The 15,373-nt window shown below is 36.5% G+C and overlaps 1 protein-coding gene and 1 long non-coding RNA gene across 8 annotated transcripts in view; one reads left to right on the forward strand and one right to left on the reverse strand.

Moving 5' to 3' along the window:
- Positions 1–15,373, reverse strand: part of LOC136794751 (uncharacterized) — a 69,313-nt gene that overhangs the window by 41,648 nt on the left and 12,292 nt on the right. For 3 of the 6 annotated variants that reach the window (XR_010841909.1, XR_010841907.1, XR_010841906.1), the window contains exons 5-7: positions 9,547–9,622; positions 9,228–9,348; positions 7,781–7,843 (exon numbers count right to left, since the gene is read on the reverse strand). The exons of 1 other annotated variant lie outside the window; for it this stretch is intronic. This is a non-coding gene — a long non-coding RNA (uncharacterized lncRNA). The remainder of the gene's footprint in view (positions 1–7,780; positions 7,844–9,227; positions 9,349–9,546; positions 9,623–15,373) is intronic. 2 more of the 6 variants (XR_010841910.1, XR_010841908.1) reach the window with 2 other exon arrangements.
- Positions 2,997–14,920, forward strand: LOC131761050 (protein NipSnap homolog 3A). 2 transcript variants are annotated; one of them, XM_059071306.2, is made up of 6 exons: positions 2,997–3,319; positions 5,865–6,075; positions 8,148–8,306; positions 9,794–9,943; positions 13,892–13,978; positions 14,068–14,920. In XM_059071306.2, exons 1-6 carry the CDS (start codon positions 3,260–3,262, stop codon positions 14,142–14,144), a joined length of 744 nt encoding a protein of 247 aa, XP_058927289.1. In that variant the 5' UTR covers positions 2,997–3,259; the 3' UTR covers positions 14,145–14,920. The 2 variants fall into 2 exon arrangements, with proteins under 2 accessions (XP_058927289.1, XP_066897204.1); XM_067041103.1 differs by lacking the exon at positions 9,794–9,943.

Consider the following 15,373-nt stretch of genomic DNA (forward strand, 5'->3'; position numbering starts at 1 on the left):
AAGAGAAATAACTTACAGATAATAACAGTGGGGTGATGGGCATCTACTGAAGGAAACTGCCCAGTCAGATCACCCTACACTAAAGCCCATTACTTGGCAAGACCCACCCATACTCACAGAGCTTTCAAACTTTTTTATAGTCCAACTTCAAAATATGAGCTGATAGACAAATACAAAAACATTTCAGGAAAAACTCCAGTACCAGAGACAGAAAAAATAAATATAAAACTCAAATGAAGACTTAAAACAACAATATTTAAAAAGAAAACATCTATAATCAATGTCCCCAGAGAGACAGAAATATTGAACCCATGAAACAAAAAGAGGATAATATTTCTGAAGAGAGTGGGGAAAAAAACATTCTGGAAAAAGGGGTAAAAAGGAGCTCTTGGACATAAACACTGGAAATTAGAAGATTAAAATTTTACTACATGAGTTAGAAAATAAAATTGGAACATTTCATGACCACCCCCAAAAAAAGCAAAAAAGAAAGATTAAAAAATTAGGAGGAAAAAGAAAATTAGAGGATCAAGTTGAGGCATAATGTTTGAATAAAAGAAGTTCCAAAGATTGAGGAGGAAGAAACAAAATCCAAGAAACATAACAAATTTTTCATAATTTAAGAGTTCCCAGATTGAGGGGGGTCAACTGAGTGAGACACAATGTATGAAAAAATATCTATCCCAAGGAACATTACTGTGAAATTTCAGAAAATTAGGGAAAACAAGAAAAACATAAAAGCTTCCAGAGAGAAATAAGTCACATACAAAGGATCAGGAATCAGAACAGGATGAATGTCTCACTAGAAACTATAATGCAATGGAGCAGTGCCTTTAAAAATATGAGGAAAAATTATTTCCAATGTAGAATTTTACATCCACCCAAACTATAAATTAAGGAGGTTGATAAAGACATTTTTAGAGATGCAAGTCTCAAAAGTTTAAGTCCCATGTGCTGTCTCCTAAAATTAGGAGAAAAAAAAAAGATACAAGATCCTGGAAAAATGAGGTCCAACACAAGGCAAATGAGATTCCCCAGGAGATCAGTGAAAGGAGATCCAAGAATTACTACAGGGCCAACTTAGAGAACACTTAGTCCACACTGGACCAAGAGAAAAGACTCCTGAAAGATATCTCTAGAAGATGAAACTGATAAACTGATTAACAGGTTTAATCATTTTGAGTTTTGGCAAAGAATTTGGTGATTAATAAGTGTAAGGAAAAGAAAAGAAACAAATGAAAAAGAGAAATAAAAAAAGTCACCTTCTGATGATTAAGATCATAGACGTAAGCCACATAGCAGTGGCTTAAACAAGAAGATGAATTCTCTTGTGGAAGAAGTCCAGAGACAGGCAGTCCAGGGCTCCTAGTATGGTGTTCCATGGTGTCAGAATCTAGGCTGCTTCTCTCTTGCTGTTCTGCCATCCCCAGCATGTGGCTTCTACCTCAAAGACCAAGAACTCAAACCATTACATCCACATTCCAGCAGGCAGAAATAAGAAAAAGGCAAAGAGGAAAACAACCCCTCCTACACAACTTTAAGATCACTTACAGTAGGTCATAAATGCGCTAAAACATCCCACTGGCCAGGACTAAGTCACGTGGATGTACCAAGCTGCCTGGGTTCTATTAGTATTTTTTTAAGAGGGGTTGGGACAAGAATGGCATTGGGAAAGAGCTAGCAGTCTCTGCTACCTCCCTCCAGCACTTTCTATTCTCCATATCCTACTTTGTCTTTCCTTGTCGTATTTATTAATCCCTGATATATTTTTCCTTCATTTGTCTATCTGTTTCCCCTAACCTGGAACTTCCAAGGCGACACAGACTTTGTCTTTTGTTCACCTCAGTTTCTGGATAAGTGACTGAAGCATAGAAGAAATTTAATTAATATGGGTTGAATGAGGGAATGAATTGTTAATTGGGGGGGGGTCTAAGAAAATAACTTTTTTTTTTTTTTTTTTTTGCTGTACGCGGGCCTCTCACTGCTGGTCTCTCCAGTTGCGGAGCACAGGCTCCGGACGCGCAGGCTCAGCAGCCGTGGCTCACGGGCCCAACCGCTCCGCGGCATGTGGGATCCTCCCGGACCGGGACATGAACCCATGTCCCCTGCATTGGCGGGCAGACTCTCAACCACTGCGCCACCAGGGAAGCCCAGAAAATAACTTTAAACATAAAGATCCAGTCTGGGCACAGATGATGCTTTGTTTTGTCTTCATTAGTTAGAAATGGATGCCCATCATCTGGAAAAAATGACTCGCCCTTCTGGAATTACTAATTTTAAAAAGCCTCCTTTCCTCTGAACAGATGATTTAAGTCATTGTACAAGGTACAACTAACCCCCTAGTCCTAATAATATAAGTAATATTGCATTAATGTTTGCAATAATGTAACTATTAGCAAGAATAACATAAACATTAACATGATGTAAATAATGTAAATTAATGATGTAATCAATTAACTGATTATTTTTCATGTAAACATTGTTAGACGCAGGAAGGGAAATTATTTGGGGGGAGTGTTATACTAGAGACATAAATCCCCTTCTCCCATAGAGGGAGTCAAGAGATACTATCTAAAACGAAACACACACACACACACAAACCACAAGAAATAGCAGAATATGCCTATTATTTAAAAATACAGAAACAGGCGTCAGAAGAAATAGTTCGAAATGTTGAAAGGTGATTATTCTGGTGAGCAATAATCAGGGATAAGGGAGACTATACCAAAGGTTTTGCTTTTAAGGATCACAGAATTTTAACAACTTATGTTTATATTTGAATTTTTCTTATCTAGCTCGGTGCCCCCATTCCTCTCAGCTCCTGGAAAACACAGTGTAAATTATTAGGAGGCTTGCAACTTCACGCTGTGGGCAGTGACGGGGATTAGGAATTGTACGCAGGTGCGCAAGGAGATGCGGCGATGGGCCCAGACAGGTGGTACAGGAGCGACATCAGCACTCAGCTAATTCTAATGTCATTTCTGACGCTGGGGGTAAGAACGTTTGAGGGAACCAACGCGGAAGCAAGACTCAGGGCTAACACGAAACGCGCCTGGGCTGCGGAGGACACTTGGCAGACTGGGCGGTCCGGCCGCCACCCCACCCCACCCGGCCCCAACGCAGGAGGAGGAGCCGGTCCGCCCGGAGTCTGCATCCGGCAGCTGTGCATGCGCCGCTCTCTGCTAGTCGGGAAGCCACAGGAGGAGGAATTTAAGGAAGAATACCGGCCGCCGCCCTTCTCAGTGCTCGAATCCGTGCCATGCTTGCCCTCCGAAGGAGCCTGACTAAGGCTCTGGCCGCTCGGACGCAGGCGCCTCAGGTACCAGCCGCCCGGGACGCGCCCAAAACGTTGAGGGGAGGGGGCGAAGAGGGGCGTCTGCGGGGAGAGCGCGGGCCGCGCATGCGCCTACGGGCCCAGACCTGCCAACGTGGTGCTGCTGCCGCAGAGGTTGTAGTATAAGTCTCGGAATCCCGAGGCGGCGCACCCCGGGATGCGCGGCAGGAGGAAGGGTGCTGTTAGAGGAAGACCCGCTGCCAGGGTTGCCTCCGGCCGGCTCGCAAACAGTCGTAGACAGGGGCCATTTCTAGCCTAGGTACCCGGAAGCCCTGAGAACACCCCCTGAAGCGCCAGCTGCTGCGTTTTTGCGGCTCTGCGAGGTTGCTGTCGCCGCATTGGGGACTGTGCTAGACACTGGTCCGGCCTCTCTTACTGATTTGTGTTTTGACAAGCCCCTCCAGACTGAAGGGGCAATAGGACAGGCCTCCCCCTATTAAATGAAATACACAACCTTCCAGCATTTTGCAGGCAGAGAACCTTCAAGACGGGGCCCAGGGTGCAGGTGGTGAAGCATCCTACCCAGATGCCACTGTCTCCTGAGGTTGGTGCCCTAGTCAGGCAGTGTCAGGAACCTCGTAGCAAATATGATGACAACTTCATTTAATCTGGATAAAACATGTACAAAATAGATTATTGTGATTCAGCCTTAACTGTCAGGAATTGGCCTATTCTGTGAATCTAACCTAGAGGTTTTTTCCTTTTGGTGTTTAGGCTTTTACTTCTTTCTCAAAGAGCAGTAAGAAGGGGATTATAATCTACTCTAGAGACTGACTTTCTGGTGAAGACTAAAGAGGAACCATTAATGGGCCCTTCACCCAAGATTAGCAATAGTCTTTGTTCTGATTCTCTCTACTGGGGCAGGACCAAGAATTATTCCTTAGAATTTTACTCTGAACTTTGACGTTATTAAATGTCAACCAAAAATAAGAAAAAAAATGCTTCTGACAAACCTAGGGAAAGGACAGGACTAAAGACGCAGACGTAGAGAATGGACTTGAGGACACAGGGAGGACACGTTCTTCTGCCAACAATAATTAAATGTGTGCCTTTGATCACATATTTTGATCTCCAAATACAAATTCCCTGAAAAGCAACTTAAAAAGCAATTGTTACAAGTACCCTATTGGCCCATTTTCTGATATCTGATATATTTTATTTATAATATTTTTTAACTATAAATACTAGGCAGTTTTTATTTGCTTAACATTCTGTTAGTAAAGTTTGGTAAGATGGCACAAAAAGAATATCTACCAAATACAGGGGCAGCTGCAACTGTTTTTGATGGCAAGCTTAAGTCAGTTGGGCAATAAGAGTATAACTCATCATAGACGTGGAATGACCTCAAGAGAGATGATTATAATTAAGCCTTATACACAGTTAAGTAAAATATATGCATTACTGTGTTTTGTAAACAAAATATATGTCAGAGGAAGAAGCCTACTGCTTTCCTTTGACATATCAGGTAGTCAGTATAAGCCCAAAATTCATCAATAGCCTTATAAGTACCAAAACTACTTTAATAGATAATTCTGGTATAATCAGCTTCAGGAAATGTGCACATGCTAACCAAACTTATGTAAGATGGATATGTAAACTAGAATGCTATATGAATGTATACGCATGTGTGTATATACATATATTTGTATATACATATATATATATACACAAACACATATACATACACAAAGCATCTCCTACTGAAAGTTAAGTTTACTCGGAGAAGCCAATTAGAAATTTACATTGTGAGCATATGACTATTACAAAAGTAATGAATGGTTCTTAAGGGATATTACCATCAACCTGCTATAATTGGATGGATTAAATGCCCTTCTGCTGGTTGCATATGTAATTAAACCCTAATAATTATTCAGACATTCTGACTTACTGACGTTTCCTTTTTCTAGCATTTACACAGGCTATCACCATATTACAATGCAATTGGCTAATCATAGTTTCCTATTACATTAGTTACACTCCTGTCCTATTTTTGACTAGTGGTCCACTTCACTGGATTTAGAAAATACTTCTGTCTGACCAGCAATTTCCATTGTTTTAAGAACCTAAAAAAAAAAAAAATGAGTTTTCTGCCAGTAAACACATTGTCATTGTGCCAGCCAAAATACCTGTCTATGTTAAAAAATTGTTTTAAATGCTTAACTCTAATACATATGCTATCCAATAAAGATGGAATATTGGCTAAATAAGGGATAATAAACTATTTGTAAAATTTATTAGGATCCTAATTGTAGTCCTTTGGTAAAGAGACTGCCTCAGTGCCTTTTTATGAGCAACTTCTCATGGAAAAGTGACTAAAGGTGGAGCCCCTAGCTATATATTTAGAATGTTTAAAAGCAGGCATCTTTATTGACATATCTCTAAACAAATTCAGTGGAGAGAGAACAATAGAAGTCGAAACAGAATATGAGTTTAGTGAGTGTCCCTTGTTTCCAGACTCAGAGTTGTTTGTAACATAATATTATAAACCCTACCTTCCCCATATATTTCAACTTGCCTTATCTTTCTTCAGGTGTGCTCATCTTTTGCTACAGGCCCCAGACAATACGATGGAACATTCTATGAATTTCGTACCTATTATGTTAAGCCCTCAAAGATGAATGAGTTCCTGGAAAATGTTAAGAAAAACATTCATCTTCGGACAGCTCACTCTGAATTGGTTGGATTCTGGACTGTAGAATTTGGAGGCAGAGTGAATAAAGTGTTTCATGTTTGGAAGTATGGTATGAGTCATCAGCTTAAGTATTCAGTACAGATTTCCATTCAGTTAGATATTACATGAGACTTAGTTCTTGGATCTATGTTACTATAAATACATACAGGTTAAGTAAAACTAAAAAAGCAATACCAAAAAAATTAATTCAGTGATTATTCTTCCCAACAGTATACCTCTTAACAGCCCATTGCTGGAACCTTAATATTATCATATGGGAAGCAATATTGGGAAAATGTGGCATCTCCAATTTCAAGTCATAAAATTCTGAACTAGACTTTAATTCTTAAAAAAAATTTTAGAATGGCTTATTGTAAAGATTTTTTATGAAAAATTTAAAGCAGTTAATTCAAGAACCAGAGTGGGCTAAGATCATAAAAGAAAGTAGAATTATTTTTTCTTTATATTGAAGCTATAGCTGGATATCAATGTTTTAGCAGAAATCATTCAAACATCTAGGGACTTCAGGGAGATAGAAGTTGATAGGGGATGACAGTTAACTTTGAAGCCCTCACCCATCCTTAAGATTTAATAATTTTGTTATATTTCAGGACCACTTTGGTTTTTTTCTGCCCCCAGAGTTTCAAGGAATTCACTGTCATTATACTAGTCTAGGAAGGTAAAGGAAAGGAAGTGAGTTCTTTCAATATTGAAGTTGACCAACCCCTGGTTTACAAGAAGAATGGTTACAGGAATCCCCAGAATGTTTAACTCCAGTATTAAATTTTTGTGAAGTCACATCAGGACTTGATGATATCTAAAGAACTTTTAATAATTTCATTTAGTGTTTGGTTATCATTGTCCAAAGTTAATAGTCATAAAGTACTGTAATATGAAAAGTACTCATTCTGTATTTAACGTGGCCATAGTTTAGGTGTTCTCCCTGTTGTAATAAAACAAACCCCATTAAAACACAATTTATGGGACTTCCCTGGTGGTGCAGTGGTTAAGAATCTGCCTGCCAATGCAGGGGACACGGGTTCGACCCCTGGTCTGGGAAGATCCCACATGCCGCGGAGCACCTAAGCCCATGCCCAACAACTACTGAGCCTGCGCTCTAGAGCCCGCGAACCACAACTACTGAAGCCCACACGCCTAGAGCCCGTGCTCCGCAACAAGAGAAGACACCACAATGAGAATCCCGCACACCACAACGAAGAGCTGCCCCCGCTCGCCGCAACTAGAGAAAGCCCTCGTGCAGCAACGAAGACCCAACGCAACCAAAAATAAATAAATTTATTTTAAAAAACACAATTTATGCTTTAATGCACCACCAGCTGAATCACGTCATTAAGAAATTACTAGTAAGGTCCTGATATAACTTACTAAAGTTCTAAGAAAGCTGTTATTCCTTAACTGCAACGAAAACCAGAGAACTCTTTTACCATTAGTCTTATAAGGCCCTATTAGTAAATATTAGTACTAGGCCCATATGTTAGTAACATGTGGGTAACAAACAGAAAAGAAATAGTACTGGGTAAAAAGAATGGATGACAGTAAGTAAGAGAATGAGCACTGTTTCTTTGAAAGCTGTTTGTTCAAAGAAGAGACTGAAAAAGCAAATCTTAATTTCATGTATGTTCAATTTAGTTCAGACCTGACCACTCATCACCATCACCACCGGTAAAGAAAATTAGTCTTTTTCTAAACTGGTGCCATAATTTAAATGCCTCAGTAAAATTACTAAGAATATTTAACAGATATTGAGTACTCACTAGGTGCCAAACACTATTCTGAGCTCCTTTCATGTGCTAATTCATTTAATCCTCACTTCAGCCCTGGAATTAAACAGACAGAAAGATTCAATAACTTACCTAAGCCTCACAACTAACTACTAAGTGGTAGAGCGTATAAAGCCCATTACTATATGACATTATCAGTTGTTTACATTCCTACTCCCCTTTTAGACCATTAACAACTTGGGGACAGGTGTCACATTTACTTAGGTTGGTATCTCCAGTGATATAACACAGTCCTTATGTGGCCTTGATGAACATTTACTAAACTGAATGAAACCCAGAAAAAGTACAGGTGGTTTTAAATCAAACATTTTTATTTTTCTTACTCCTTTTCATCCCATAGACAATTTTGCTCATCGAACTGAAGTTCAGAAAGCCTTGGCCAAAGATAAGGAATGGCAAGAACAATTTCTCATTCCAAATTTGGCTCTTATTGATAAACAAGAGAGTGAAATTACTTATCTGGTGCCATGGTGCAAATTAGAAAAACCTCCAAAAGAAGGTAAGTCCTTCTGTCTTAGTCACTGAATTTTGATGGAGAAAATATTAAAGATTTTAAGCTATAAAAACTAAAGTTCTACTGGAAAAACATGAAGTTAATCTTTTGCATAATACAGGAACATGTTGATTGTTGAGATAAAAATAAGTTGGAGCTCTTAGCTTATTCTTAAAAATTGAGCATTAAATAATGGAGTATTTTTCCAAAAGTTTAGCTATATTATAGAAAAAGTTGACATGGTCACTAAAGGTTGAGAAGTTGGGCCTTGGGAGCTGGGAACACATGTGGGTAGATGAGGGATAGTGTATGATATTTTGTCATAATTTTTAAATATTACAAACTTTTAGATATAAAAGTATTTTTCCACAAATTACTACTAATCTCAAATCATTAAGTACAAATTTGCTTATAAAATTTGACTGTTTGGGGGGAATGAATTAACTGAAACTGCCAAGCTGTATTACTGTAGTCTAACTTTTATGTCTTCCTCTTTCTTATTTCTCAGTTTGAAAATAATTCCTAAAGATTTGTCTTCTTCCTGATTTCACTTCTTGCTGACTTAAAGACATTATTACCTCAATCCAGTTTTAAACAAAGGTCAGATTAGAAAAAGCATAAACGAATTTAAATTTTATTTCCCCCATTACTCCTAACTCTAGTGCATTTTGCATTACAAGAGATTTGCGAAGTCTTATTTAGATCCTTATCCACCTAGATCCCCTCAGTTTTAGGCACCATCTAAATGAACTAGTGGGCCTCAAAGACAATGTCAAATCTTGGTTCTCTTCCTCTATGTTATTGATGATTCTTCAGTAACTTTTGCATGTTTTTCCTTACTTCTCAAATCTACTGGTCCCCTAGTTTCTTTCTGTCTACCCACCCTATACTTCCTCCCAGAAGGTAAAATACTTTTCAAGTATTTACCTGGATATTATATACCTGGAATAATAAAACCACCTCCTTTAGGGTTTGTTTTCCCTCAAAAACTCTGAGACAGTCACTTCAGGTCCATTGTTTGCTTGCTGTTCCTGGTAGAAATGGAAACCTATAGGGGGAAATTATATAAAGCAAAAAAGTAGTAGAAGTTGGAAAGAAGAACAGAACTGTAAGAGATTGGAAACTACTTTATTCATTTCTATTATAAAAGTGTAAATGCAGGCAGCTAAAAAGTCCTATTCCATTATTTTCTCACTATTTTATTGATAAATTTTATAGATTAAAAATATTTTAAATAATAACTTACCTATATCTTCCAGTCCCTTTTTCTTTGTTCCCTTTGATAAGCTTAACAACTCATCCTTAAAGTAGGAAAGGACTTTCTAAACATAAAAGCACAGTGCAAATTATTAATAAATGTCCATATAAACATGTATATGTGTATGATCCTCCAAACCTATATGTAGATTAGCTTTCCACTGGAACCAAACTAGACAGGATTATAAATTGCTTGATTGTATTCAGTAAAATACTTATTTTTCTCCCTATTCCAGGAGTCTATGAACTGGCTACTTTTCAGATGAAACCTGGTGGGCCAGCTCTGTGGGGTGACCCATTTAAAAGGGCAGTTCATACTCATGTCAATCAAGGCTATACAAAATTAGTTGGAGTGTTCCATGCAGAATATGGAATACTCAACAGAGGTACAGTTGTCCATCTCATCTATGAAATTGCAAAGTATATTGGTGATATACTGTAAGTTCCTTGGGCCAGTTTGTCTCTGTTCTCATTATTGAGTGTATTTTACTTTTTATTGCCAAATTTTTAGTTTTTTGTGATTTTAGGGTTGAGTAAACCTGTTTTAAATCTTATTTATTTAGAATATTAATACCTTATGAAGCCTTTTTCAAATACTGAACTGCTTTTTTCTCTGATACATCAAAATGAAAAAATTTTTAAAACTGGAAAGAACCTCAAGAAATCACCTATTCCTTTCATAATCTTTTTTTCATAATCTACATAATCTCTGAATGTAGTTTTATTGATTTTTTTCCACTTTTATTGCCATATAATTGAATATAACATTGTATAAGTTTAAGGTGTACAACATAAAGATCTGATATATGTATATATTGTGTGAAATGATTACCACAATAAGTTTAGTTAACATCCATTACCTCACATAGTTACAATATTTTTTTCCTTGTGATGGGAACTTTGAAGTTTCTCAGCAACTTATTTATTTTATATGTGAAAGTTTGTACTGTTGTACCATTTGTGATTTTTTAAAATAATATTACTTGGGTTGTTTTGGGGTGAAAAATAATATATAGTTATTGTAAATATTAAAAACATGGACAAGCCCAAAGAAAAAAATTACCCATTTCTCACTACTTATATACACATAGTATGTATACCATATTGATTTATTTAATAAAACACCTATTTGGGATATTTAACTTTTCAAGTTGAAAGATACTCCAGTCAGGATTTCAGAGGGTATTTTTGTTTTTTTGTGGCAAACTCGAAAAATGCTTATAAAGTTTATCTGAGAGGATAGGACTAGACTTTTAATATTTGAAAACTCATAATACCCAGCTGCCTCCTCGTATTCTCCACTTCATGTCTAATGGACATCTCAAACCTAACATATCCAGAGTTGAGCTGATTGTTGCCCAGAAATTCAACTTTTAATAATATATTGTTAAAAGAAAGTTGGACTGTGCAAAAATAGATGTTTGTTCAAGTTGGAAAATACATGAAGCGGAGAAAAATTATGACAATTATTAGATGCCTTTCTCACACCATACACTAAAATAAAATCAAGATGGATTATAAATATCAATTAAAAAACTGAATTCATAGAATTACTGAAACAAAATATAGATAAATTTATTTAATAATATGTGAGAACAACATTTCTAAGCCAAAAGCAAATGAAGAAACTATGAAGGAGAAAAAAAGAATTAATGATTTTATTGTACAAAGGCTCAAATTTCTGTGCATACCCAAAACAACATAAATGAAATCCAAAAGCAAAAAGCAAAATAAAAGCGTATTTAAAGATGACACAGATGACTAATATATATTAAAGAAGTTGCAGATTAAAACAATAATTGGGGCTTCCCTGGTGGCACAGTGGTTGAGGGTACGCCTGCCAATGCAGGGGACATGGGTTCATGCCCCGGTCCGGAAAGATCCCACATGCCGCGGAGCGGCTGGGCCCGTGAGCCATGGCCGCTGAGCCTGCGCGTCCGGAGCCTGTGCTCTGTAACGGGAGAGGTCACAACAGTGAGAGGCCCGCGTACCGCAAAAAAAAAAAAAACAATAATTGGATGCCATTTTTTACCTAATAAAAACATATTATATAGATATAGTATTAGAGGGGTTAGGGACAAACAAGTACTGTTGTACTATGTAGGGTTGTATTGGCTTAATCTTGCCCCCCTTAATAATTTGGTAATAAAATAAAAAGCTTAATTTTTCAACTGTTTTTGCCAATATTCTAGGAAATATGAATGTTTTTAGTTATACAAGAAGGAAATTTGAAAGGATATAAAATATATAATCACATTTGAATGATGACATTAAAGGTTTTTTAAATCTCTAATTTACTATAATGGATGTATAGAATTTTTATTTAAAAAAACTACTGAAATGTGTGTGCACACACTTTTTAATCTTAAATTCATTCTCAGTGTACTAGGAATATGATAATATGCTGAGTATAAATCAGTACTTCACTTCTGGAGGACAGTGTATAATATATACACTGTACATTTGTAAGTGTATATATGTAAGATAGTCTTTGGTTCTTTCTCTCAATTTAAATTTTAGGAGTTTATGTTAAGAAAATAATCAGATCCAGACTGCCTGGGTTTGAATCCCAGCTCCACCACTTAAAACTCTGTCACCTTGGGTGAGTTACTTAACCTTACTGTGCCTTAGTTTCCTCATCCATAAAATGATGATAATAATAACCTACCACTGAAGGTTATTATGAAAACTAAATGAGTTAATACACACAAAATGTAAAACCAGTCTCAGCACGTAGTAGGCACCCAATAAATGTTAGTAGAAGTTGTCATCAACATTGCTCTTATTATAGATATACATGTACTGCTGCTCTAATGAAATTTATGTCAGTATTATTTATAGTAAGGAAACTTTGGAAACAATGTGGTATAACCTTCTTTATGTAATGCACATGTGATACATAAATAGATATATAGATATGTGTCACATGTAATGTATTTATAACCATAAGCATATATTTTTATGTTTATGTGTATATAAATACATAAATATATATTAAAATGCAAACATGTATGTATAACTATGGAAAGAGATATACCAAGTATTAAAGTGGTTATTTCTGGATGGTGCTGAAATGCCTCCTACTTTATCTGCATTTTCCTATACAGATAACATGTATTATACTGTAATTATAAAAAGTTTGTAAAATAACTATGCACAAGAACATTACCCCAGTATTTCATAGAATACTGAAATATTGGAAATAATTTAATTGGTCAATAATAAGGGGTTGGGATAAAATGTTGTTATATCTATAAGAAGGAATTCACATAGCCATGAAAAATTAATGTTATTGCACAGGGAACTCTACTCAATGATCTGTGGTGACCTAAATGAGAAATGCAAAAAAGAGGGGATATATGTGTACGTATAGCTTATTCACCTTGCTGTACAGCAGAAACTAACACAACATTGTAAAGCAACTATACTCCAATAAAAATTAATTTTAAAAATTAATGTTATTGCCATAGAAAGAACACATTGTTGATTTTTTAAAATGTATTACTAAGACTAAGCATAATATACAGCAAGATCCTAATGTGATTTCCCTCATTTTTTAAAGGAAATACACTTAATAGAGGTTTTCCTTAGGTGGTTAACATTATTGCTACTTTTAGTTTTTTTCTTTGTATCACCCAAATGTTCAATAATAAACACAACTTTTTTTTATGATCTTGCTTTTTTAAAATAAAGGAACATGTATTAGGAAGTCATGCAATTTGGGTCTAGTCTTTAGTTTTTTGGGGGCGGCTGTGTTGGGTCTTTGTTGCTGCGCACAGGCTTTCTCTAGTTGTGGCGAACAGGGGCTAACCTTCGTTGTGGTGCACGGGCTTCTCATTGAGTTGGCTTCTCTTGTTGCAGAGCATGGGCTCTAGGCACACAGGCTTCAGTAGTTGTGGCTCGCGAGCTCTAGAGCACAGGTTCAGTAGTTGTGGCTCACAGACTTAGCTTCTCCATGGCATGTGGGATCTTCCCAGACCAGGGCTCGAACCCATGTCCCCTGCATTGGCAGGCGGATTCTTAACCACTGCGCCACCAGGGAAACCCTGAGTCTAGTCTTGATTATGTCTTTAGCTGTGTTATTTTACTTCCCTTCTCCAGCTTTCTGTTTCTTCATCTACAAAACCAGTTTGACTAATTAATTTATAAATTTCTCTCCCAAATCGCTCACCACACTGAAATCTTATCACTAATATACTTAGTGTTACCATGTTGATAATCACTATTTTGATTTAAAGAATAGGAGTTACAGTTTCTGATTAATGTTTCTGTCTTTCTTATTTGAGTAATGCCACAGTCTTTAGAATCTATTTCTGGTTTATTGATTTCCGCAGTTCATGTTCTTTGGTGGAACAAGAGTGCAGATAGCCGAGCAGCTGGGAGACATCAGTCTCATGAGGATCCCAGAGTTGTGGCAGCTGGTAAGCTATTTCACTAAGCACGAGTTATTCTTAGAACAAATTTGATTTAGTCAATAACTTTATATACCTTCTTATGAATTTTTTTCCAGTTCGGGAAAGTGTTAACTTCCTTGGGTCTCAGCAGAATATGCTTCTGATTCCTGTGTCCTTTTCACCATTGAAATAGTTTTCCACTGATAAATGAAGCATTTCATTAACTGCCATAAGATGTGTCTACTAATGGTGCTTAAATTCTCCCAAGAGATTCTCACTTTTATTTGATGGAGGTGGTAAGTTAATTTGCTATGTCCCTTGCATATTTAAAAGCTACCTCTGTCCACTATCACCACCACTTCAGGAAACAGTCGGTTTCTTTTTGCCTAGGCATTTCAGTATCTGTCATACATTAAAAATAGTTGTTATTGCTATAGGGTCTTGACTTTTCATTTGTTTCCAAATATCTCTTTTTCTCTATTTTGACAACCCTCTGCTTTTATAGCATTTTCTTACATTCAAATGATTCTTTCATTTCCATACCTGTGATAATATCTTTAAACTATTTGTATACATTATTAACCTTTTCATCATGTCTATTTTTCTGAGATTTTAAAAGTTTTTGTCCATTAAAGTTTATTTTATACTGCCAGATAGGATTCATAAAAATATTAAACATATTTCTTTACTATGGAAGAGTACAATGTTACCTGTGTCATCTGCATTAATTATGCTTTTCACATTAATAATTACTTACCTGGAAAATAATGTTATTAGGTCCTGGTATTAAAAGTTATTGATGACTCATTGGTTTATATGCTGCAGTATCTTCATTTACAGTTAATTTACTAATTTTTACTTCATTTTAAATCACTATTTAACAAAGGTCCTTGGTCATCTGTTTGTTTTAATGAGATATTTATGGTTATGGAAATGTTTGCCCTAATAAAAGCCTGCATATACAATCTGATTCTTTTTATTGTGTTTTATATTTTTATCCTCATCTCTGGAGCTATTGTTGTGTTGCCATAAGGTAATGAGACAGTAATAATGTACTATCTTTACTGTAAATATTGTCACCTCAAGTAAATAGCCTGCTAGTAACCTTATAAGAATTTCTTCAGTACCACCACAGACATACTAGGATTTTCTTACAAACAACTTTAGTTTTTATTTTAGTTGAGTGCCTCAGCCTTCTCAAACTAGATTTGGCACTTCTCAGCTCTCCTGGTAGCTTGTACTTACAGCTGTGTTATTTTATGTTTCTAACATACTGCAAGAACAATAAATTATGAATTAGCTATCTATGAGAAACCTGAAAAGCAGGAAGCACGGTCACCTCTCACTTACCTGGTCCTCAGGAATCTGAAGGACAGATGAGTTCCTAGTAAGACAAAGAACACCCTGACTCTGAAGGCTAAA

This window comes from Kogia breviceps, chromosome 8 (genome assembly GCF_026419965.1).
Source record: "Kogia breviceps isolate mKogBre1 chromosome 8, mKogBre1 haplotype 1, whole genome shotgun sequence".
NCBI lineage: Eukaryota > Metazoa > Chordata > Mammalia > Artiodactyla > Physeteridae > Kogia > Kogia breviceps.

Excerpts from the sequence above, each read along its gene's own strand:
- LOC131761050 (XM_059071306.2), top strand. The coding sequence starts at position 3,260 with ATGCTTGCCCTCCGAAGGAGCCTGACTAAGGCTCTGGCCGCTCGGACG. Across the intron at positions 6,076-8,147 it reads GTTTCATGTTTGGAAGTATG|ACAATTTTGCTCATCGAACT; the intron begins GTATGAGTCATC and ends TTCATCCCATAG. Across the intron at positions 9,944-13,891 it reads ATATGGAATACTCAACAGAG|TTCATGTTCTTTGGTGGAAC; the intron begins GTACAGTTGTCC and ends TGATTTCCGCAG.